The sequence below is a fragment of the Ostrea edulis genome, chromosome 3, assembly GCF_947568905.1.
Source record: "Ostrea edulis chromosome 3, xbOstEdul1.1, whole genome shotgun sequence".
Lineage (NCBI taxonomy): Eukaryota > Metazoa > Mollusca > Bivalvia > Ostreida > Ostreidae > Ostrea > Ostrea edulis.
This window is the reverse complement of record NC_079166.1, coordinates 64,720,103-64,743,065: the sequence shown is the minus strand read 5'-3', so window position 1 is coordinate 64,743,065 and position 22,963 is coordinate 64,720,103. Positions and strand designations below refer to the sequence as shown.

The 22,963-nt window shown below is 37.1% G+C and overlaps 2 protein-coding genes and 1 pseudogene across 4 annotated transcripts in view; 1 reads left to right on the top strand and 2 right to left on the bottom strand.

The window, feature by feature from the left end:
- Window positions 1–8,820, top strand: part of LOC125676327 (DNA helicase B-like) — a 25,956-nt gene extending 17,136 nt beyond the window's left edge. For all 3 annotated transcript variants that reach the window (XM_056158556.1, XM_056158554.1, XM_056158555.1), the window contains 4 exons: window positions 1,573–1,912; window positions 3,819–3,986; window positions 6,067–6,267; window positions 6,998–8,820. In XM_056158556.1, coding sequence (XP_056014531.1) covers window positions 1,573–1,912; window positions 3,819–3,986; window positions 6,067–6,267; window positions 6,998–8,206 — 1,918 coding nt within the window. In that variant the 3' untranslated portion in view covers window positions 8,207–8,820. The remainder of the gene's footprint in view (window positions 1–1,572; window positions 1,913–3,818; window positions 3,987–6,066; window positions 6,268–6,997) is intronic.
- A 3,106-nt stretch (window positions 8,821–11,926) lies between these two features.
- On the bottom strand, window positions 11,927–13,305 carry LOC125677704 (uncharacterized). Its single transcript, XM_056158553.1, has one exon. The coding sequence runs from the start codon at window positions 13,289–13,291 to the stop codon at window positions 12,503–12,505; it is 789 nt and encodes a 262-aa protein (XP_056014528.1). The 5' UTR covers window positions 13,292–13,305; the 3' UTR covers window positions 11,927–12,502.
- A 50-nt stretch (window positions 13,306–13,355) lies between these two features.
- Window positions 13,356–22,963, bottom strand: LOC130053619 (uncharacterized; annotated as a pseudogene).

Genomic DNA, 22,963 nt, shown 5'->3' with positions numbered 1-22,963 from the left:
TTATCCTTTCCACCTACAGTCACCATATCATACATATGGACTACCCAGGGGATGAAGATGTTCCCTATCGATTTTGGGGTCAAAAGGTCAAAGGTCAAGCGCACTGGACATCGAAGTAGCAATATGGTTTCCGGGCTCTAAAGCGTTATCCTTTCCACCTACAGTCACCATATCATACATATGGACTACCCATGGGATGAAGATGTTCCCTATCGATTTTGGGGTCAAAAGGTCAAAGGTCACACGCACTGGACATCGAAGTAGCAATATGGTTCGGTTTGTCATGCCATTTGTTTTTTACACTCAGAAAAGAGGTAGTTTATACCTATTACCAACACCCTTTGGGATATTGGGGTAAGCAGGGGGTATTCTTAGTGAGCATTGCTCACAGTACCTCTTGTTTTTACTGTTTTACAATGATGTACAGTTTACCCAGAGTAAGAGGGGTCTAACATACCATTTCTTTTTAAATCATTATTTCACTATTTTTGTATCGCTTAAGACTTGGGAGATTGTATTCATCGTTCTGTCTGTAACTTTGTTAAGTGTAAGATTTGAAGCGTGTTATTACTCTTGTTAGGGTCATGTGATTTACACCATTGTTCTGAATGTCTGTTCATCCAACCTCAGGTTCCTTGGAACGCACCCGTTTGTAGGATATTCTTTAAATCTTTTTACATTAAAGTAAACTGATTTGAAAAAAAATTTTATTTGTCAACGTTCACAAAGTGTGTACAATTGAACTAAATTCTGCCATTAAACGATTTTTGAGATCAGATTTGTTGGAACTAAACTGACACGGTAGACATTCTTGGGTGTTTGCAAACTGTCAACCACATCTAGTATGTACAAACTGTCAACCACATCCAGTATGTACAAACTGTCAACCTCATCCAGTATGTACAAACTGTCAACCACATCCAGTATGTACAAACTGTCAACCACATCTAGTATATACAGACTGTCAAACACATCCAGTATGTACAAACTGTCAACTACATCCAATATGTACAAACTGTCAACCTCATCCAATATGTACAAACTGTCAACCTCATCCAGTATGTACAAACTGTCAACCACATCTAGTATATACAGACTGTCAAACACATCCAGTATGTACAAACTGTCAACCACATCCAATATGTACAAACTGTCAACCTCATCCAGTATGTACAAACTGTCAGCCACATCTAGTATATACAGACTGGCAACCACATCCAGTATGTACAAATTGTCAACCACGTCCAATATGTACAAATTGTCAACCACATCCAGTATGTACAAACTGTCAACCACATCCAGTATGTACAAATTGTCAACCACATCCAATATGTACAAACTGTCAACCTCATCCAGTATGTACAAACTGTCAACCACATCCAGTGTATGAATTAATTTTATGCAGAATGGTACATCGATTTTCAAAGCCACCTGTAGTGCTGATCAGTTTGGATGTGAATTGCTAACCATAAGTTTAAAAATGCTTACTTTTGGTTTTAATGTACCAAATTTATGTATATGACTCTCCAAAATTTGATATTGTTAATCAACTGCAAATTCATTTCATTTTAGGAAAGATGCAATTATTGTTAATGAAGTCTGCTTAAAATTCTATAACAACCACCCCCAGAAAGATGACAAAAATAAACTGGTGTTTAGAGTGGACGACAAAATCTGTATGACCAAAAATGGCCAAGTTCCTATTTACATGTACTCTGAGGAAGAGGGTGAAATGAAACCAAAGGTTGCTGAAGAAATGGATGATACTAAAGATCTAGAAAGTTCAGGGGTGGAACTTGAAAATGAGGTTCAAGCTGATGACACAGTGAGAGAAACTCAGGAAAAGAAAGGGAAAATGAAATCTCCAAAAAAAAATCGATTGTGTAATGGCGAGGTGTTTTTCATCAAAGAGGTGAGTTTTTATGCCCCTGAGATTGAAGATGGGGGGTGTGTGGATATTGTGTTTGTCCTGTCTGTCATTCTGTCTGAAACTTTAACCTTGCTAATAACTTTTGAACAGTAAGTGATAGAGCTTTGATATATCACATGAGTATTCCTTGTGACAAGACCTCTCCGTGGGTACCACCATTTTTTACCCTGTGACCTTGAAGGTTGACCTACTTTTTGAAACTAACCTTACTAATAACTTTTGAACAGTAAGTGCTAGAGGTTTGATATATCACATGAGTATTCCTTGTGACAACACCTCTCTGTGGGTACCACCATTTTTGATCCTGTGACCTTCACCATGGAGTTTGACCTAATTTTTGAAAAATTTAAACCTTGCTAATAATTTTGAACAATAAGTGCTAGAGCTTTGATATTTCACATGAATATTCCTTGTGACAAGACCTTTCTGTGGGTACCAAAATTGTTGACCTTGTGACATTGACCTTGTAGTTTTACCTACTTTTACAAAATTTAACATTGGTCATAACTTCTAAATGGTAAATATTATAGCTTTCATATTACACATGAGCATTTCTTGTGACAAGATCTTTTTACTGGTACAAAGATATTTGTCTTTGTGACAATGGCCATCTTTGGAATTGGCCATTATCGAGGGCATTTGTGTTTCTCAAACACATCTTGTTATTAGTTGGGTTTTTTTTAGCTCACCTGAGCTGAAAGCTCAAGCGAGCTTTTCTGATTGCCTTGTCGCTGTCGTTGGTCTTCCATCCGTAAACTTTTCATATTTTCATCTTCTCCAGAAAAAACTGGGCCAATTTTAATCAAACTGTGTACAAATCATCCATGGATGAAGGGTATTGATGTTTCAAAGTGACTTCTATTGACCTTTGACCTACTTTTAGAAAAATCGAATATAAGCCATATCTTTCAAATTATAAGAGGTACTGCTTTTTTATTTAGCATGCGCATTTTTTGCGAGAATACCTTTCCAACGATACCATATTTGTTGACCTTGTGACCTTGACCATTGACACAGTTTTTGGAAATCTACAAAAATACTTTAACCTTGCCTATCTTTTACAACTTTCATATCTGACATGTGTATTCCTTGTGGCAGGACCTTTCCATTGACACCAAAATCTTTGACCTGGTGACCTTTATGTTGACCTTTGACCTACTTATAGAAAATTCGAATATAAGCCATATCTTTCAAATCGTAAGAGGCACTGAGAAAGCAGTGCCTCTTACGATTTGAAAGATATGGCTTATTTTCGAATTTTCTATTTAGCATATGAATTCCTGTGAGAAGACCTTTCCAACAATACCAGATTTGTTGACCTTATTACCTTGACATTTACAATTGACCTAGTTTTTGGAAATTTTCAAAAAACTTTAACCATGGTCATAACTTTTACACTTTGAGAGGTAGACCTTTCATATTTGGTATGTGTATTCCTTCTTGCAATACTTTTCCATGGACACCAAAATATTTGACCTGGTGACCTTTAGAAATCTTACAGATCCACTTTGTTGTAATCCGGGGGCATCAGTGTTTCACAAACACATCTTGTTTAAACTAGCAGTAAACAAAACTTCTAGTGAACAGTTTCTCATTATAATCTGGTTACTATCAATGTCCAAGAACCCAATGAATCATGAATTGTAATATGTGTGTATATCAAAAGTTTGTCTATCTAATAGTGATTACCATTCAAAAAAATCTACAGACTGGGACAAATCTGCTAAATCTTTTCATAAAAAACATTTATTTCAAGGAATGACACATGTCATGTAGAATTGATTGTGAGTACAATTAATTGTACAACTGTACCATTTGGACAAGATGCTCTCTTTTACGATGTTTATAGATGCATGGTTTATTGTACATGTTTATCTCAAACTTGTAGGACAAGACAATTATTGATTCCAAAAGTGTGAAGTGCACCATGACAAGATATTTGTATCTTTCGAATGAAGACCCAGATGATGCAAGGGAATTTTGGTGCGAGTATAAAGACCTGAAAAGAACTTGTAAAATTAGACATGCATGGGCGAGGACAATTCACACATTCCAAGTGAGTAGTACGAAAAGATGATGTACACATATGTAAACAAATAAACTGTGGTGAACTAAAAAAAAACCTTACAGATGCTAAAAACAGGTAGAAAGTAAATTTGACTAAAGGAGAAGTTTCAACCCCTTCAACACACACATTCACCTCAAAAACCTGCCACTGGTATCATAGCATGAAAGCTTTTGCTGTAAGAAAATCTAAGTATTAAATTTTCTCTACTTTAGCTATATGAGGAGAAGAAATCTCTTGTTGTGGCCTTCACATGTCAATTTGATATACTCCAATGAATTTGAAATAGACACCACAGTCTTCCACATCTGTTTCATATGAGGATGTTTTACTGAACATAAATGTCAATGGCAACCTAACAACTCGGCTTTAAAACAGATTGGATTACTTCAGCCTCTCCATCTTCAACTTCCCATGTTTATATTTAGCAAAATTTCATTATCACCTACATATAGTGTTTATGTCTCTGATGGCAAGAGCATGTTCTGCATATGATAAATTTTCAAACTGAAATAAGCTACTGACAATAAGTTGCCATTACAAGAGTTTCAAGAGTCAATTCAAATTCTATGGTTGTTATAATGATCTTATTTGCAAATACAACCTTTCTTTGTGACTTACCGTATTTTGCCGAATATAATACGCACTTTTTTTAGAGAATATTTTTGTGCCAGAAAGGGGTGCGTATTATATACCACAATAGGTTTTTGACCTTTTTTTCCAGATGAAACTCGGCGATTAAGTAGTGTAATATTTCACTCAAAGATCAAGGCTTCGGATACTGTACGCCTTTTCACGTTCACCTATTTATTAAGTAGAAAATTCGACCTCAAGAAAATTACTACAGAAACGTAAAATTGCAGAAAATGTGATATATATACTTACAATATCTAAATAATTCAATTATCATGAAACAAACAGCCAATCAAATTGCATTGGATCTGACTATTCATTACATCGCATGCCGCCATTATTGAAAGCATGTGTACACAATAATGCCTTGACACGTGCTAAAATTGTTGGAAAATAATTTTGTCACTTGCTAAGTTTGTTTACTGTAAGTTTTATGAATAGGCCTAATTTTTAATGAAATACTTATTTGAATCTTTGAAATAACTATTCTTGCGTAAAAGCGTGTGTTTTACGAAGCCATTGTTGTGTACACTGCTTTTGTTAGATACCCCCTCCGGGTAAAGAAATACCTAACAAAATTTTTTTTCACACATTTTAATAGTCATCGTAGTTAACGAGGAGTTGATAATTTGCATCTTTGTACCTACCATGGTGTGTTGATTACAGTAAAATAAGCGATAGTTTAATTGTTTAATTTTATTTTTATAACATCGGCTATTTGATTGATTTTAAGTTTCAACAAAGGAAATATCGAGTCAGTTAAGACTTTAATGCTACAAAATCTCGTGCTTTGCTGAAATGAACAGGCTTGTCGGGGTTGATATTTCCCTGAAGATTCTCATTGAAGATTACCGCGATGTAGACCTCATCTCAAAAAGTTTGCAAATTATTGTGCGTTGTTTAGAATTCATTATTTCTGCATAAATATGAAGTGAAAATTAACACCAAGTATGAAATAAAGATTACCGCTTGGTCAAAATTTTTGCTGCGTATTATACACCCGAAGTGCGTTTTTTCACCAACTTTTAGGCTCAAAGTGGGGGGTGCGTATTAAACACCACTGCGTATTATATTCGGCAAAATACGGTACATACATTACTATGTTTACCTGATCAAGAAAGAGGACCACAGGGTGTGTGTCAAGTCAACAGGCAATGCTCACTTCTCCTAGGTACCTGATCCCACATCTGGTGTATCCAGGAATCCATGTTTGCCCTTTTTTCAATTTTGTATTATTTTTTTTTCATTTTATTTATGAGGTTGATCACACTGTGTTATCTTCAACATCATACTCAAAATTTTAAGAAAACGATAGCTTACTATACTACACATCTGGAACATGTCAGTATTTCATTTAAAATACACCTTTGTATTAGAATGGTTAGATGAATTTGCCATTGTTTGAACTGTGAAATTAATGACTGAGGACATGATTCAGGGTTCGGAGACTAATGCTGTGGTGTACTATCTTGGAGCCAGCGTGTCCTGGCAGAATTGGCAGCATGTTTATACGGCAGTCACACGTGGTAAAAAGGAGGTGTATATCATAGGGCCAGACATTGTGTTAAACAAAGCCATCACTGCAAGACCAAACATCAGATGGACCAGTCTCCAATATCAGCTCAACACAATTCTACCTGTAAGTCTATCATACCAACACAATTCTACCTGTAAGTCTACCATACCAACACAATTCTACCTGTAAGTCTACCATACCATCACAATTCTACCTGTAAGTCTATCATACCAACACAATTCTACCTGTAAGTCTATCATACCAACACAATTCTACCTGTAAGTCTACCATACCAACACAATTCTACCTGTAAGTCTATCATACCAACACAATTCTACCTGTAAGTCTATCATACCAGCACAATTCTACCTGTAAGTCTACCATACCAACACAATTCTACCTGTAAGTTTGTCATATCATATTAACAGAATTCTACTTGTAAGTCTATCATACCAATGCAATTCTACCTGTAAGTTTGTCATACAAACATAATTCTACCTGTAAGTTGATCATATCATACCCCCACAACTCTACCTGTAAGTTTATCATATCATACCAACACAATCCTACCTGTAAGTTTGTCATATCTTTTTTAAAAGTCACATATTATTTGAAGCACACAGTCATGCAGTACAAAGGTATTGAATTCATCTTCTGATTTTGAGATGGAACCACAGCAGCGGGTTCAAAGTCTTCAACGAGATTATAGGGATGGATGATAAAAATCTTTTATCATAGAAATGCTATGCAGATGCAATGTTATTTAGGTGATCACTGTGGCCTTTTAGCCTCTTGTTGATGTTTATAAGCAGTTCAAAACATAGAATAACAGTAGAAATTCCATACTTTTCAGAATCGAGAGAAATTGAATCGGTCATTGGCATCAACTGAAGACACGGAAGATCTACCCTACACTGAGACAAACAGCTTCTGTATGGACAAACCAGGAGATGAACCATTTACCAGAATAAAATTATCGCCCTACAAACCGGACCATCAGGGCTCCAAGGCAGGACCTTCACGGCATCAGCCTACTTCTTCATTGGGTCCAGCCTCCAGTTTACATCACTCTGGACCTCTGAACTCCTCCTTAAAGTCTGCATTTCCTTTGGCTCACAAACTTAACTTTCAGAGTCCCAGGCATTTAGGTCAGCAGGCTACATCTTCACCATTTCTACGACAAACTGTAAGTAATTTCAACAACGTCAGTCCTGTGCAAAGGATGGAGTCGCCAACAGTGAATGAAATCTCCAATAACAGCCAGTGGTCAGAAGTAGATGAGAGTCTGCTGTTTCTCTCAGAGGAACAGGCTAGGAATGAGTCTTTACTGGAAAACTGTGGACCTCTAAATGGAGGTAAAAGTGATGAAAGAAAAGAGAATGGAGAGAATACAAACTTAAAGAATGATGGATGTGAATCGGATGCAACGCAGAGTCCAGATGATGACGTGGAGGATGCTGAGATGAAAGAGGAAGAGAAGGTCAGAACTGCAGTGGAAACGAATGGATTGTCACGAAGAATTAGGCAGGACAGATTACCAGAATTTTCTCCAAGAACAATTGGAACCCACAAAATGAAATCTGAAAATCTCCCTCTTAACACAGATAAATTGGCAGATTGTTTGAACAATTGTCATGAAGATGAGGGTGAATTGACCAGATTGTGCAATGTGGCAGAGAGAAGTTTTGATCTCAAAAGAGCTTGTGATAATGGTAATGCCTCGGATGGAGAATCTGAAATTGAACGATATTCCCCTAATCTGCTGTCTTCAGCTGCTTCGAGTTCAAACAAGAGAATGTCCAAAAACAGAGTCACTACAGATCACAAGAACCGTAATTCTCACAGGTCTGTGACAGAAGACGATGAGTTGTCTGACGATTCTGATGATGATCGATCTTCCCCAAGTCTGTTGTCTCCACGGTCACCGAGTGCATCTAAAAGAACGGTTGTAGAGCCCCCTATTGGGGTGGTTACTCCGAAAAAACAGAAAATGGACACAGAACAAAGTTTTGCTTCTCCTATGCGTAGAAAACTTGATAATCTAAGTATGTCACAGGATTAAATTAATTTAATTACAGCAGCAATACCATTCCAAAGTGTTCATTAAATCTGTTGTGGAGACAATACGAATCCAAAGTGTTCATTAAATCTGTTGCAGAGACAACAGCAAATCACACACACACAGATATATATTTATATATTTTATATGACAAAAACCATTCCTACAACACACACGCCTTTCCGATTGAATTTATTAGCATTACCAAGATGGCATGTAGACATAGACGATATTGGCAGCAATTACCAATTTACCATAGACAAAATAAAACCACCAAATTTATATAATTTTATACTAGTGGAAAAAAGAAACTGCATTATAAAATTTAGTATAATTTTTCTATATTCATTGTTTATATTTATAAAATCTAAACAAATCTATAAATTAAGCTGATGTTTTTGAACAATATCGGATAGTACCCGACTCAGATGTACGGACTTTTTCATGGTTAGTGAACACATATTGTTTATTGAAGTGTTCGTATGCACGAGTTTTACTGGCCAATACTGTGGAGATAATACCAATCCAAAGTGTTCATTAAATCTGTTGCAGAGACAACAGCAAATTGCACACACACACACAAACACACACACACATATATATATATATATTATATATATCAAAAGTGTTCATTAAATCTGTTGTGGAGACAATACCAATCAAAAGTGTTCATTAAATCTGTTGTGGAGACAACAGCAAATCACACACATAGACACACATATATATATTAACAGTGTATGACAAAAGCCATTCCTGCCACACATGCACGCCTTTAACATTCATTTTATTAGCATTACAAAGTTGGCATTTAGACATGGACGATATTGGCAGCAATTGCCAATTTACCATAGACAAAAAACCCACCAAATTTATATACATTGAGGTTTTCATTTTCTGTGACTTAATCTTTTTTAAATGATCACATAGATGGTTTGTGGTGAAAGAATTCTTGTTTTGGTATTTTAGATCAGTATTTTTGTTATTGGGTAGCTGCACCCTTGTGTCTTCATAGGTTTTTACAAAAATTTTAATTAATCTTTGTGCATGATTAAAATACATAAAATTATGTATATCAATCGTTATGTATATCTTTTGGAGTTTTCTTCTTGGGTATGATAAAAAAAATTGGTAAAGTATTTGATACTGACAAAAAGTTTATATTTTCTGTAAATAATCAATTATTTATATTAAAGGTATATGTGCTGTTTTAAACTGTACTTTTATAATGTTCAAAACCAGACCAAATTGTTGGTATGATAAACCAAAAATAATTATGTGTGACAATTTCAACAAATTACACGTATATATTGGTATTAACAGAATACGAGTCTATTCAATATGGTGATTGTCTAATGCATATTTATGAAGGAGTAAAGTTTATGGTGGATTCACACAAGTGCACAAGAAGAATGTTGTTATTTTGATGTTTTCCGCCACACTTAACAATTTTTCAGTTATCTGGTGGCGCCCAGTTTTTATTGGTGGAAGAGATAACCCAGATACAACTACCTGGGAAGAGACCACCGACCTTCCGAAAGTAAACTGAGAAACTTCCGACACGAGCAGGATGTACTCCTTATCCTGTTGGACTGTCTTTTACGTCTGAGTGTATCACACTAACAGCTTACGTACGTTTTTGCATCACCATATAATTGTTTACTTTCTAAATTCAGCTTGTGGCATCATGTGACCATGTATATTTCGAAAATGAATATTGTGAAATCATTTAAATTCGTGGGGGCGAATGTTCGTGGGTAAGCAAAATTTTCCTGGTTGGTGAGGACATAATTTTGTGGGTAAGCGATAATAACAATTCCATTGTTTTTACATTTAACAGCTTGATCGAAAGAAAAATAACGCGATTACTGATGTAACTTATCGGAACTATGTGTTTGATGATTAAATCTCTTATTTTAAAAATTTATTTATGAAATTTTCGAGGACACAGTAAATTCATGGGTAAGAGTGACCCACGAAATCCTCTAACATCAATCCCCCACGAACAACGATGATTCCACAGTTAAATAAGAAATTAGCTGGATTCATTTCTAATCCCATCAAGTTAAATTGCATAAAGTGTATAACTAATATAGCTTGATAAAGTATCACTCCTTCCTCAATAACCAATTAACACGGTTTAAATTGTATCGTATTGTTTATTACCATCAACGTGTTACTGTTTACAACAGAATATTTTTAATTTCTTGATAACTACCATTCCAATTTGTTTCAAATTTGGTATAAAGCATCTTTGTGACAAGGGGGATATGTATTGTAAATTTTAGGACTTTCACGTCCTTAGAGCCTGAGGAGCAGGGCAAAAATTGTCAATCATTGACTAATTTTCAAAAATCTTCTCTACAAAAGCATATATCTGTAAGAAAAACTAAATGTATGGTGAGGTAGAGTAGGAAGGCCTCTACCAAAATTGTAAATTTCATTATCCCCAAGGTAGATGTTCTGACTTCAGGGTGTGTCAAAATTTGATTTATAGTGTTTGTGTAAAACATTTAGAAAGCATCTTCTTTTAATGCTATTGACACTAAATTAAAACTAGATAATTTATATTTACCAAAATTGTGAATTTCACGATTTCAAGGCTGAAAGTTCTAGGGTGGGGCCAAATTATAGTGATTATTAGCCGAGTTGCAACGAAGTTGAACTCTGCTATTGGTTTGGTGATGCGGGCGGGCGGTTGGGCGTCAACAATTGGTTTGCGGATGATAACTCGAAAAGTTTACAATCTAATCAAATGAAACTTTGATATATTGTTGTTGTATTTATGACTTCTTTAAGTTTGCTAATATGGTATGAATTTAAAGCTAAATGCATATTGAGAATAAGCAGAAAAGGATTACCAAAATTGTGAATTTGGCAACTCTAGGATTCTGACTCTGGGGTGCATGGGTCTAAATTATTCATATCTTGTTAAAGTTACATATTTCATCAGTATGGGCACTTTCGGGGGCATTTAAGTTTTAAGGTAACTCCATACTCGCAGTTTTATCTGATACAAGTTTGAAAAATGTATTTATTTCCATTCATTGGAGTTAAAACTAACAAATTATCAAATGAAATACAAAGGTCATCACACTTTTTAAGATACGAGACGTACATATACAGAATCGTATATCACCGTCAGAAAATTGCCTTAAACAGCGTTATCAAAATTTCATACAAACTGGTTATGACGATATAGTAGCATTCATAACAATTTCATGAAACTGTATCTTCACAAAAATATACAAAATGTCTGTAAAAAATATAGGAAATCTATCGCATAATAGACTTGATAAAGAAATCAATAGAAACAGAGTTATTGTCCTTGGATTCAATATTTTGAAACGTATCATTGATTATTCATCTATAACTTAGACCTTTGAAATAGTTTATTTTTAACAAGATATTTAACAATAACTATCGGAAAAGACTCCAACAAAATTAATGTTCCTATCATGCATAAATCTAAATAAATGATTGATTTTGCAAAATATGATGACATCACAGGAGGGTGGAATTACTTTAAGAAAACATTTTATTTTTTACTGTTACTGAATGCAAGGTGAAGATAACGAACAGTGATCATTCTCATAACTCCTACAAGTAATACAAAATAGATAGTTGGGCAAACACGGACCCCTGGACACACCAGAGGTGGGATCAGGTGCCTAGCAGGAGTAAGCATCCCCTGAATATTAGAATTTGGCTTAGATATATGGAGAACAGAATTTTTTTTCAGATTTCATAGCCCTTGGGCTAATGATATTTTAAACAAATACTCAGGTGATCGATAAGGCCTTTGCGCCTCTTGTTTGTATGAAATTTTATGTTTGATTTTTGGGTCCATGTGCTCCACGACACATTATAGGAAGATAAGCATGGTGAGATACTATATGGTAAATGTGAACTTTTAGGTCAGCTAATACACGAAAAAATTAAATTGACAAGGTTTGATGAATTGATTTTATATCTATGTCAAACTTTCTCCATTTTGGAGTCTTCAATTCACAAAAAATGTGGCCATGTTAACAAATGAGTTTTTAACAGTACATCTGTACTACCAAATGTATTCTGATTAAAAAATCCAGTGTATTTAGTTTCCATGTGTACTGATGAACTGACTGGGCATAGATAAAAACTTTTCATAAATCTAACAGATGTATTCCATATCAAGCAACATTAACATCAGAAATCTCCTTAATTAACACATTTGACTGATTTACTGATGATTGACAGTCTTTCAGTAGTTAAAGTAATTGTCCAAGTTCTGGTATTCTCATTTGTGTAGCACTTCGTATTTTATTCCATGGATATTGTCCGAGTGATTGTTGGTAGGAGTATCGAGCAGCCTGGAGGTTCCCCCGAGATCTGTTGATAGATACCCAGGATCTGCCATGATATGTCTCTTAGTAGTTGTGGTACACACAGCCCCTGATCATGGTGAACTAACACCTGTAGATCATTAAGAGCTGTTTGTGCTCTCATTGTGTCAATATGTCTGTAACACAAGAACTCCAGCATGTGTAACACAACTAGGGGTGGGATAAACATTACAGGGAAATGGTTCTGTAGAGAAACACTCTGCTCTGTCATTAATTCATTGATATAAATGATTCTGTTGTATAATCTGATATCCCATGCTAAAGCATGTCTTAACTTTGTAGACCAGGACTGTCCTCCTACAGCCTCAGTATACCTCTCTGTGTCTACTGTCACGTCATACATCACATATGGCTGTGCTAAGTTGACCTTTGTCATCTCTACCACAGACAAAGCTTCTGTGTATCTGAGTGTCTTGTAATAATACATTGCAATGTACAACCTGTCAGAAACCCACCAAAATTTCAACATATGACAGGACATTCTGTCAGCAATATACATCAGCTTGTTTTCAGTGGTGTTGCTGTACATGTTTTGTAATGTAAAAGCAACTCTGTGTAGGAGGGAGGCTGCAAGTACCTGTAACATGAAAACTTGATACTGTGTCAGGGGTGAGACTATCAACTGTTCTACTGTGTTTAGGTGCTTCATAATGAGGTAGAGGTCTGATGAGAGCAGTGAATTCTTTTCATATATCTTGCTAAACATTTCTTCATCAAACTCGATCTCAGATACCAGAGTATGTTCATCAGTAGACATACTGAGTCTGCGGTTATAAAGGACTTACAATATAGGACCTGAGGGAGGGACTGTGTAGCAGGGATGCTAAACCTTTTTCAAAAATACCATACAGTCTAACAAATAATTTATTTTGTGTTTCACCGTGGATATTACTGAGCAACATGTTGTTTTCTGGAATGAAAAAGTTTGGACAGACTCCCTCATACACCCAATTTAAGGATGAGTTTAAAGCAGTACCAGAAACATTTCAGGAGATTCTGTGGACACCAGTTAGGTATTATGTTTCGTTGAATCGTCCAGAAAACTGCTGTCTTCATGTGATAGGAACACAGTAATTTCTCATCATCACCTAATCCATTGTTAATGACTTCAGTTACAATTTCAGCAAACCATAAGTTACGAATTGACAGTGGTTCATTGAGTACACAAGTTTTTGTTCTGCAAGAGAAAATGAAATTCTCCATTCATTGCTTTCATGATTTCCGAATTTGTGTCCCATTTCTACAAAGTGATGTAGTGTTTTTGTTCTAGTCAATCAAACGTTTTAATGACTACATTTGTCATGATAACATGGAATGACCTGACACCCCTTATAATTAGAACAGCCTGTGTGTATATAAACCCGGGGTGCTGTGATTCTGGATCATTTTTTCTTCCAAGCTGATCGGAGAGAGAGGGAGCTTAAAGAAGTAAGGCTAAATAAAGGGTTTAGAATAAGGAAAGGTAAGAGACAATCAATTCAGTGGCCCGAATAGAGCTGAAGCTGTTTTTGGTTGTTTACTCGCCTTATTGTTTTCTGGAGTGGTAGTCCATTGTGACCGACCATAGCACTGACAGTAAGTCAGGGAAAATAGCTAGTGTTGGGGATAGTGGCCCGAATAGAGCCGACCTGTTCCTGGTACTAGTCTATTTAGTTAAGAAAACACACTATTTACTTTCTTCAAGTCTTCCATTTATTATTGATTTACTTCTTGATTTCAACCCAAGGTAGGGACATTCAAATAAATAGATATATATCAAATCAGTGATTGAGGAAAATTATACTTTAGTTAAGCAAAGAAGTTCTTTTCGAACTCATACTAGATTGACGGCAATAGAGTGCCGTTACATTATTTAGTGGCAGCAGTGTACGCTTTTTTGTTTGAATTTTGTTTATCAAATTGTTAACCATGGGGTCAAATGTTGAAGATATAATTACGCGTGAAATATCATTCCTTGAGGAAGAAATACAAAGGTTAGAACTAGAATTAGATTCTGCAAGACACTCAACTCCCATGATAGTACGACACGCAGGTCAGTCAGGTTTGGCACAACCTACACCCCGCCATAATACAATGATCAACCAAATGGTAAGCCCAAGTGCACTGTGTAGTCACTTGGTTCGCCAAAGGAGCTCGACAAATCATTTGGCAGGCCAGGGTGATAAAACGGACCATTCTGATTCGAGAAACAGTATGGCATGCCATAGTAGACCTAGCAATCAGGGTACTAGCAATCTGTTTTAGCCGCAAATAGGTGCACAAGTACAATCAACAGATCAAGTTTCTGCGGACAGCAATAAGTATTCGTCACACGCCAGTACTGTACATAAAACTTCGCAATCTCGCATGGTGAACCAAAAGCATCATTTCATTAAACCTGCGACGTTTGATGGAAGTATGTCTAAAAAGGCATGTATTTAGCAGTATCGCTCAGAGGAAATACACGGGGTGTGTTGGGGAATCTGCCAGGAGCTGACCAACGTGACTATAAAGTACTGTGTACTGCTCTGAAACAGCGCTTTGCGCCGACAAACCAGACTGAGTTATACAGAGCTCAACTCCGGGAAAGGAAGCAAAGAGCAGTAGAGACTTTGCCTGAGCTAGGCCAGGATATTAGAAGACTCACGAATTTAGCATATCCAACAGCCATTGTTGATCTAAAGGAAATTCTGGCGAAGGAACAATTCATAGATGCGATCAGAGATCCCGACATGAGACTGCGAATTAAAAAGGCACGTCCGGCGGATTTGAATGCTGCTGTACGTCATGCCGTTGAGTTACAGGCAGAACGCTGACAGGAAAATGCAGGAAAGTCAAGGATTTGTAAGAGCTATGGAAAATGATGCAGTAAATGCAAAAGGATTCAAAACTCACAAAGTTTTGAGGGAAATAACAGACTTTAGCATCGCTTCAAAAAGAAGTGAAAGCAATTAAGGACAGCCAGAGCCAGAGATTGCCATCAAACTGCAGTTCTAAGCAAGGGGATAAGTTTCAAAGCAAACGGCCTAAATGTTATTTTTTGTGGAAAGCTGGGTCATTTTAAAAATAAGTGCAGACATTTTTTGGCACCAAAGATAATCCGAAAGAGTCACAGTTTGGGAGAAAATCTGTAGTAACAGATGACAACAAATCTAAGAATTCGAAGGATGGTAATGTTGCACATTTGAGTTGTGGGACGTCTGAAATTCTTCACAAGACAGGCGAGTCAGGAATGTTCGTCGAAATAACAGTAGAAGGCAAGGTATTAAAATTCTTGATTGACACGGGAGCAACGGTTACCTTGGTGTCAAAATCTGCAATAGACAAATGCCCGATAAGCCTTTGGAGCAGTTAAGGTCAGAAATTTTGATTGCTGATGGTACACCATTGAACGTACATGGGACACAACTTTTTGAATTTTCTCTACAAGGGATACGATTCACACAGAAAGTTGTTATTGCTGATTTAAGTGTTGAGGGAATTCTTGGATTAGATTTCTTGAGGACGAACGTTTGTAGCCTAGACTTGTCAGAGGGCATTTTGACAATGGCAAAAGTGGAAAAATCAATTACTTGCAATTACAAGGGAAAGATAGGTTGCTTCAGAATCACTCTGTGTGAGAACGTATCCATACCACCAATGAGTGAAATAATAGCATATGGCAACGTACAAGTCATAAACAATAAGGAAAATGTACATATTCCCAAGGCTGGTATAATAGTCATGTGAGCAGTTTCAGGGCTCTGAAAGGGCACTAGTTGCACGTACTCTTGTTGCCAGAAACCCCGAAAATAAAGTTCCGATACGATTGATGAATTTACACAATGAGGCTACAAGTTTGGGTGAAGGTACGTTTATTGCCAATATAAGCCCTATAGATGATGTTTACAACTTGAACGAAGATAACACACATAATGGTAACCAGAGAGTTGGCATTGCAGAATTGCCAGACCATTTGCAAGATTTGTTTGAGAGGTGCATTGCACATATTTCCCCTGAACAAAAGGAGGTTGTTGGGAAGTTACTTCTCCGTTATCAATCATCCTTTTCAAAATCAGACAGAGATTTAGGAAGGACAGATATTATTCAACACAAAATTGAGACGGGGAACAGTAGACCAATAAAGCAGACACCCAGACGCATTCCTGTGCACATGCAGAAAGAAGTTGACTTGCATATTGATGACATGCTACAGCGAAATGTCATAGAACCTTCGTGTAGCCCATGGGCATCAAATATTGTATTAGTCAAAAAGAAAGATGGTTCGACGAGATTTTGTATAGATTATCGAAAACTGAACAACATTACTCTTCATGTTGCCTATCCTCTGCCGAGAATAGATGATTCCCTAGATCAGTTAAGAGGTGCCAAATGGTTTTCAACATTGGACTTGTGTTCTGGATATTGGCAAGTAGCCGTCGATCCAAAAGACAGACAGAAAACAGCTTTTACGACGAGGCGTGGACTATACGAATTCTCAGTTATGCTTTTCGGGCTTTGCAACACTCCAGCTACCTTTGAGCGTTTAATGGAAACGGTACTCAGAGGCTTGCAATTTGAGACATGCCTGATTTATCTTGATGACATCATTGTCTTTGGAAAAACCTTTGAGAAAATGGTTGACAATCTTTCCAAAGTTTTTGATCGTCTTGAGACAGCTGGATTGAAATTGAAACCCAAAAAATGTGTTCTTTTTGCTCGACAAGTTGAATTTTTGGGTCATATTGTGTCACCCGAAGGTATTTCAACAAGCCCGGATAAGACAAAGGCAGTAGAGTGTTGGGGTGCACCTGGTAACATAACGGAAGTAAGATCATTTCTTGGCCTCTGTAGTTATTACAGAAAATTTGTCAAAGATTTTGCATCCATAGCAAAACCGATGCTTATCAAAGTCTGAACGACGATATTGTGTAACAAGAAAGGAGCTATTGGCAGTGACACATTTCGTTAACTATTGTAGGCATTATTTGTATGGTAAACCGTTTCTTGTACGTACTGACCATAGTTCTCTTCGTTGGCTCACGAGTTTTAAAAATCCAGAGGGGCAGTTTGCACGATGGATCGATGTACTCTCTACATACAATTTTAGGATCGAACATCGACCAGGTCGATTGCATGCAAATGCAGACGCTATGAGTAGACTTCCTTGCAGACAGTGTGGGTATCATTTGGATTTGGAAAAACAAACATACTTGCCTGTCTGTAGTCAGATTTCTAAGGGTGAATCATTGCTGTCTGCACAGCAAGCAGATGGTGACTTACAAAAGCTACGGTTCATGGATAGAGGCTGGCTCCTGCCCTCCTTCTAAAACAATTTCTTCTGAAAACCACTTTCTTAAGTCTCTAGTCCCTCAGTTTGACAGACTTTGTATCAAAGATAATCTTGTGTGTCGAAAGTGGGAAGATTTGGAATTAAATAAGGTAGATTACCAGTATGTAGTCCCCTACTCGGAACGTCGCAATTTGCTTCGACAATATCATGATGAGAAAACATCAGGACATCTTGGCATCAAGAAAACATTATCAAAAGTACGGTCAAGGTATTACTGGCCAGGTTTGCAACGCGATGTACGTCAGTATATTGCAGGCTGCGAATTATGCTCCAAAATAAAGAGTGATACAGTGACCAAGTGTGCACCAATGAAAATTGTATATACAGGTTACCCTATAGAAAGGATAGCAACAGACATTTTGGGCGAGTTGCCAATGACAAAAAGTGGTAATAAGTACATGTACATTTTGGTGGTAGCTGACTACTACACTAAATGAACGGGAAGTTTTGCAATGCCAAATATGGAAGCTCGTACGGTTGCGAAAATTATTGTGGAAGAGGTTATATGTCGCTTGGGTGTACCGGCAACCATCCATTCAGACCAGGGTAGACAGTTTGAGAGTAAACTGTTTACGGAAATGTGTTCTTTGTTAGGCATTAAAACGACACATACAACACCATACCATCCACAATCTGATGGTATGGTGGAACGATTTAATTGTACACTCACCACGATTTTGAGCAATTTTGTAAATGACAACCATTCAGATTGGGATGAGTACTTGCCTTACGTCATGATCGCATACAGGTCCACAACTGGTTTTTCGCCGAATTCTCTTATGTTAGGCAGAGAGGTATGCACACCTTTAGATATTATGTATGAAGTACCTCCCCCAATTAAGCCTATGACACAGAACGAATGGGTCTGGCAGCTGCAAGAGAGACTTGAGAATGCACAAAAGATTGTAAGAGCAAACACAAATCAATCCATGGTCCGCCAGAAACACTATCATGATAAAAAGTTAAACTGGGGCCAATTTTGTGTCAATGATGAAGTGTATGTGTTATTTCCAAGAACAAAGTCCGGACAGTCGCCAAAATTTACAAGTTATTGGCGTGGCCCGTTCAAAATCATCAAGAAATTGTCCGATGTTACATATATGGTTAATTGCGGTTTCCGAGGGTCAAATCGGGTCATACACGTTGACAGGATAAGGCTAAAGCGCTCTCTCAGATTGGTTGGGGAAAAGAGCGAGGTTGATGCAGAGAATAATGTTGAGAAAATCGATGATGAAGTTCTTGCAAGTCAAATACCTACAAGTGAAACAAATGTGGTGCCAAAATCTAATGATTATTGCACTGTAAATGATGAGTGTCAATGGACAAATACAGAGGCAGATTTGCCTACGAGACAATTTCGAAGTAGAAAACCCCCTGTTTGGTTAAACGATTACGAAACAATTATTAGTTTTGTTAACATTTTTTTATTGTTTCAGATTGCAATTATGGTAAAGACAAAGGTGACAAGTAGAACGGGCGCAAGAAAATGTCCGATGTGTTCAGAGTTATGTCATGGAGATGTGGAGTTCTCTAACCATGTAGTACAGTGTGCTATGCAGGAATATTCTTGTGACTTTTGTGATTTTACATCACAAAAGGAATGTAATGTAAAGAGACACATGAGAAGGGCCCACAAGGGATTGCTAAAAGATCCTTTTCCGTTAGGAATGAAATCAGACACAGATCATCCTGCCAGTGCAAAGAAAATGGAGGATGTGTCAAGCAAAGTGGACAGTGACTCGGGCTCAGAAATTGAAGATTGGTTATTCCAGGATACAGGCGACGATCTCAAGCTGGATAAATCTTCTGTGTATAAAGATGATGGAGATGACGATGCTGTGCGAGACACAACCGTTAATCTTTTGGAAGGACGCGTTTTCAGGAAGAAGACGTATCCAATTCTACCAGGAAAGCGTTTCCTGAGTCTTGATACAGTATATTCTAGTGCCTCGACAACTACACAAACTGAAAATGACAGTGATAACGCACCTTTGAAATGCAATGCTTTTTCGCAAACAGAATTTGCAACAGAGGATGTAAAGAAAACAATCAAAAAATTTCGAGAGGGTGAAATTGACATTAAAGAGGTCACGACAGAAAAGTTCATGATTTTGTAAATATCTTTCTTAGGTTTCGGAACATTTGAAAGCGTTGACACAGGTAGTGATAATTTTGTTTCCTAGTTTATTGTGGTTAATGGAAAATTTAAAAAAAACCAAGAAAAATGTGTTTTCATTCGGGACGAATGTACCCAGAGGCGTGGGTAATGTAGTGTTTTTGTTCTAGTCAATCAAAAGTTTTAATGACTACATTTGTCATGATAACATGGAATGACCTGACACCCCTTATGATTAGAACAGCCTGTGTGTATATAAACCCGGGGTGCTGTGATTCTGGATCATTTTTTCTTCCAAGCTGATCGGAGAGAGAGGGAGCTTAAAGAAGTAAGGCTAAATAAAGGTTTTAGAATAAGGAAAGGTAAGAGACAATCAATTTAGTGGCCCGAATAGAGCTGAAGCTGTTTTGGTTGTTTACTCGCCTTATTGTTTTCTGGAGTGGTAGTCCATTGTGACCGACCATAGCACTGACAGTAAGTCAGGGAAAATAGCTAGTGCTGGGGATAGTGGCCCGAATAGAGCCGACCTGTTCCTGGCACTAGTGTATTTAGTTAAGAAAACATACTATTTACTTTCTTCAAGTCTTCCATTTAATATGTTGTATGGTGTGACTGTTGAGACGAGCGAAGCCCATTAACATCTTGCAACACGACTTTTATCCGCCTTTTCATTTAACGCGGGAAATATAACGCGCTTGGTGTAAACAGTTACAAATTGTGACGTCATATTAGCTGCAATGTTTTTTCTTCTCTCAAACCAAGCAAAAACAAAACGTTTGAAGCTATGAGAAAGCTTGTCTGGAATTTAAAAACGTTAATTGTACTTTCTAAACAATCTAATTATTTTAATTACGGGATTGTCAATGAAGTATACCGCAGTGACGGCGACATTTTTCCGGAGGCATTATGGGTAGTCCCCATCATTTTTCAGCTGATGAAGAGCAAACTACGTGACTCAATTGCGTAATCATTGGAGCGAGCTTTCTTCAAGTCTTCCATTTATTATTGATTTACTTCTTGATTTCAACCCAAGGTAGGGACATTCAAATAAATAAATATATATATTCAATCAGTGATTGAGGAAAATTATACTTTAGTTAAGCAAAGAAGTTCTTTTCGAACTCATACTAGATTAACGGCAATAGAGTGCCGTTACAGTGACATCCACTTCTAATTATGTCCCCAACAACCTGTGGTTGGGGCCATGTGTGACATCTGTTTATCCATGAGGAGGCAGACGGAGGCCAAAAGTCACTACCAAAACAGTGATCTTTCGATAACTCCACTGCCACATGGACCATGTACTGTAGAGTTGGGGAATATCTCAGAACATGTGATCGCTCTGTATTTAGAACTAGATATATAAAGTCTACCATTAATTGTGACTACCGGGGTAATGCTGAGATAATTCTGCTCTCTGCTCTTGGTGTCAGTAATACGCAAGATCGCGACTACTTTTTCTGTCTTGGTTTTAAATTTTACTTTCCCCTTTCAAGGTCTCGCGAGACTCAGAGTTTGCGAGAATTTGGGCATGTTCGTAAAATAATACCAGTTCTGCAACTTTTGTCGTGATCGATTCACCCGATTTTAGCAATGGCATACTGTCATTGCATTGCAGTAGACTGTAGTTAATGATTCAAGAAAGAAATATAATACGCAGAAATATCCACAACTGATATATTTTAATGGAAATGTGGTGGATTTTTTCCCACTGCTGTCAGCCAGGAAATTCCCAAAGCTGAGAAGAGCTTGCGTCAAAATATATAGCTTTGCGAGCTAAATTGAGAAGTTCATTTTTCCTGTATCCAGACGCTTTTACACACCTTTCATCTAAAAATGCTTTTAATTGTGGAAAGCACGTGGAGGTTAAATCGTCTTCCGATGCCATGTTTTGAATAAACAAAAAATGCCCAAGATCGACGCGCTTTTCCGGACTTCTTTACAAGAGGGTTCCACTAACTCGGTATTTACGATCTTGCGTATTGAAGTAAAGTAAATCCTGGTGGACTTTCAGAAGAGACAAAGAGAATCAGGGCTTGTCTGTGTACATTGTAGAACTGGGTCTGAGGTAAGTCCCAGATCACTGGGTGGTTGTTAAACCAATACATAACATCCCTATCAGATCTCTTCATTCTGAACCCTTCTCTGTGACTTCCACTCCACATTTCCGTGTTCATATTACTTGTTATTTCTTTATTCCGAACCATCTCCTGAATGTCCATCATATCTCTCCGCATTGCCACCTGTTGTGAGGTCCCCACTGCATGACACAGTCCCACAAACACAGACTCTCACATATGCTGTATACCTGTTTCACTGACAAAATGATTAGAGATATAGAAATTATAGCTTTGACTTAAGAATAAATTTCATGAAATTCATATTAAGTGTACCATCATTTGTTACTTACATTTGGGGTGTTATACTGGAGGAATCCATAGGCGCTCCCCAGCTTAATTGTTAGAATATATATATATATATATCTCTACTATACTATAAATTTATGTTTTTAACAGTTAAGCTGGGGAGCACCTATGGAGGAATCCATTGTTTTGGGTATTTTCAGATCTGGAAAGTTCCACTTTATCTACTTTCATTTTAGTCTGGTCCCAGCCCCCGCCACTCGTTGATCTTTCGTTCTAACGAATAACCCCATTTACACCTGTAGTGGACAGTATAAGAGGGGACTAGCTTTTCTAGTGATGTGGTAGAGTGTCTCTATCACACAAGCAACGGCGGGCGTGATCAGCACCTGGCTGGGTGACCGCTACATGTTACACACCTTTTGCTTGTGTACATTTTTAACATCTCAGGGAGATGCATAAAAATGCTTTGTTAATTTACTACTTGTATCACAAGATAGTAATTTTTATCATAGCGATATTCTCTGATTTTAGATAATGATGATAGTAAAAAACAAAAAACAAAAAAACATCGCTCACCAGAGTCAT

Coding starts and splice junctions, on each gene's coding strand:
- LOC125677704 (XM_056158553.1), bottom strand. CDS start 13,291: ATGTTTAGCAAGATATATGAAAAGAATTCACTGCTCTCATCAGACCTC.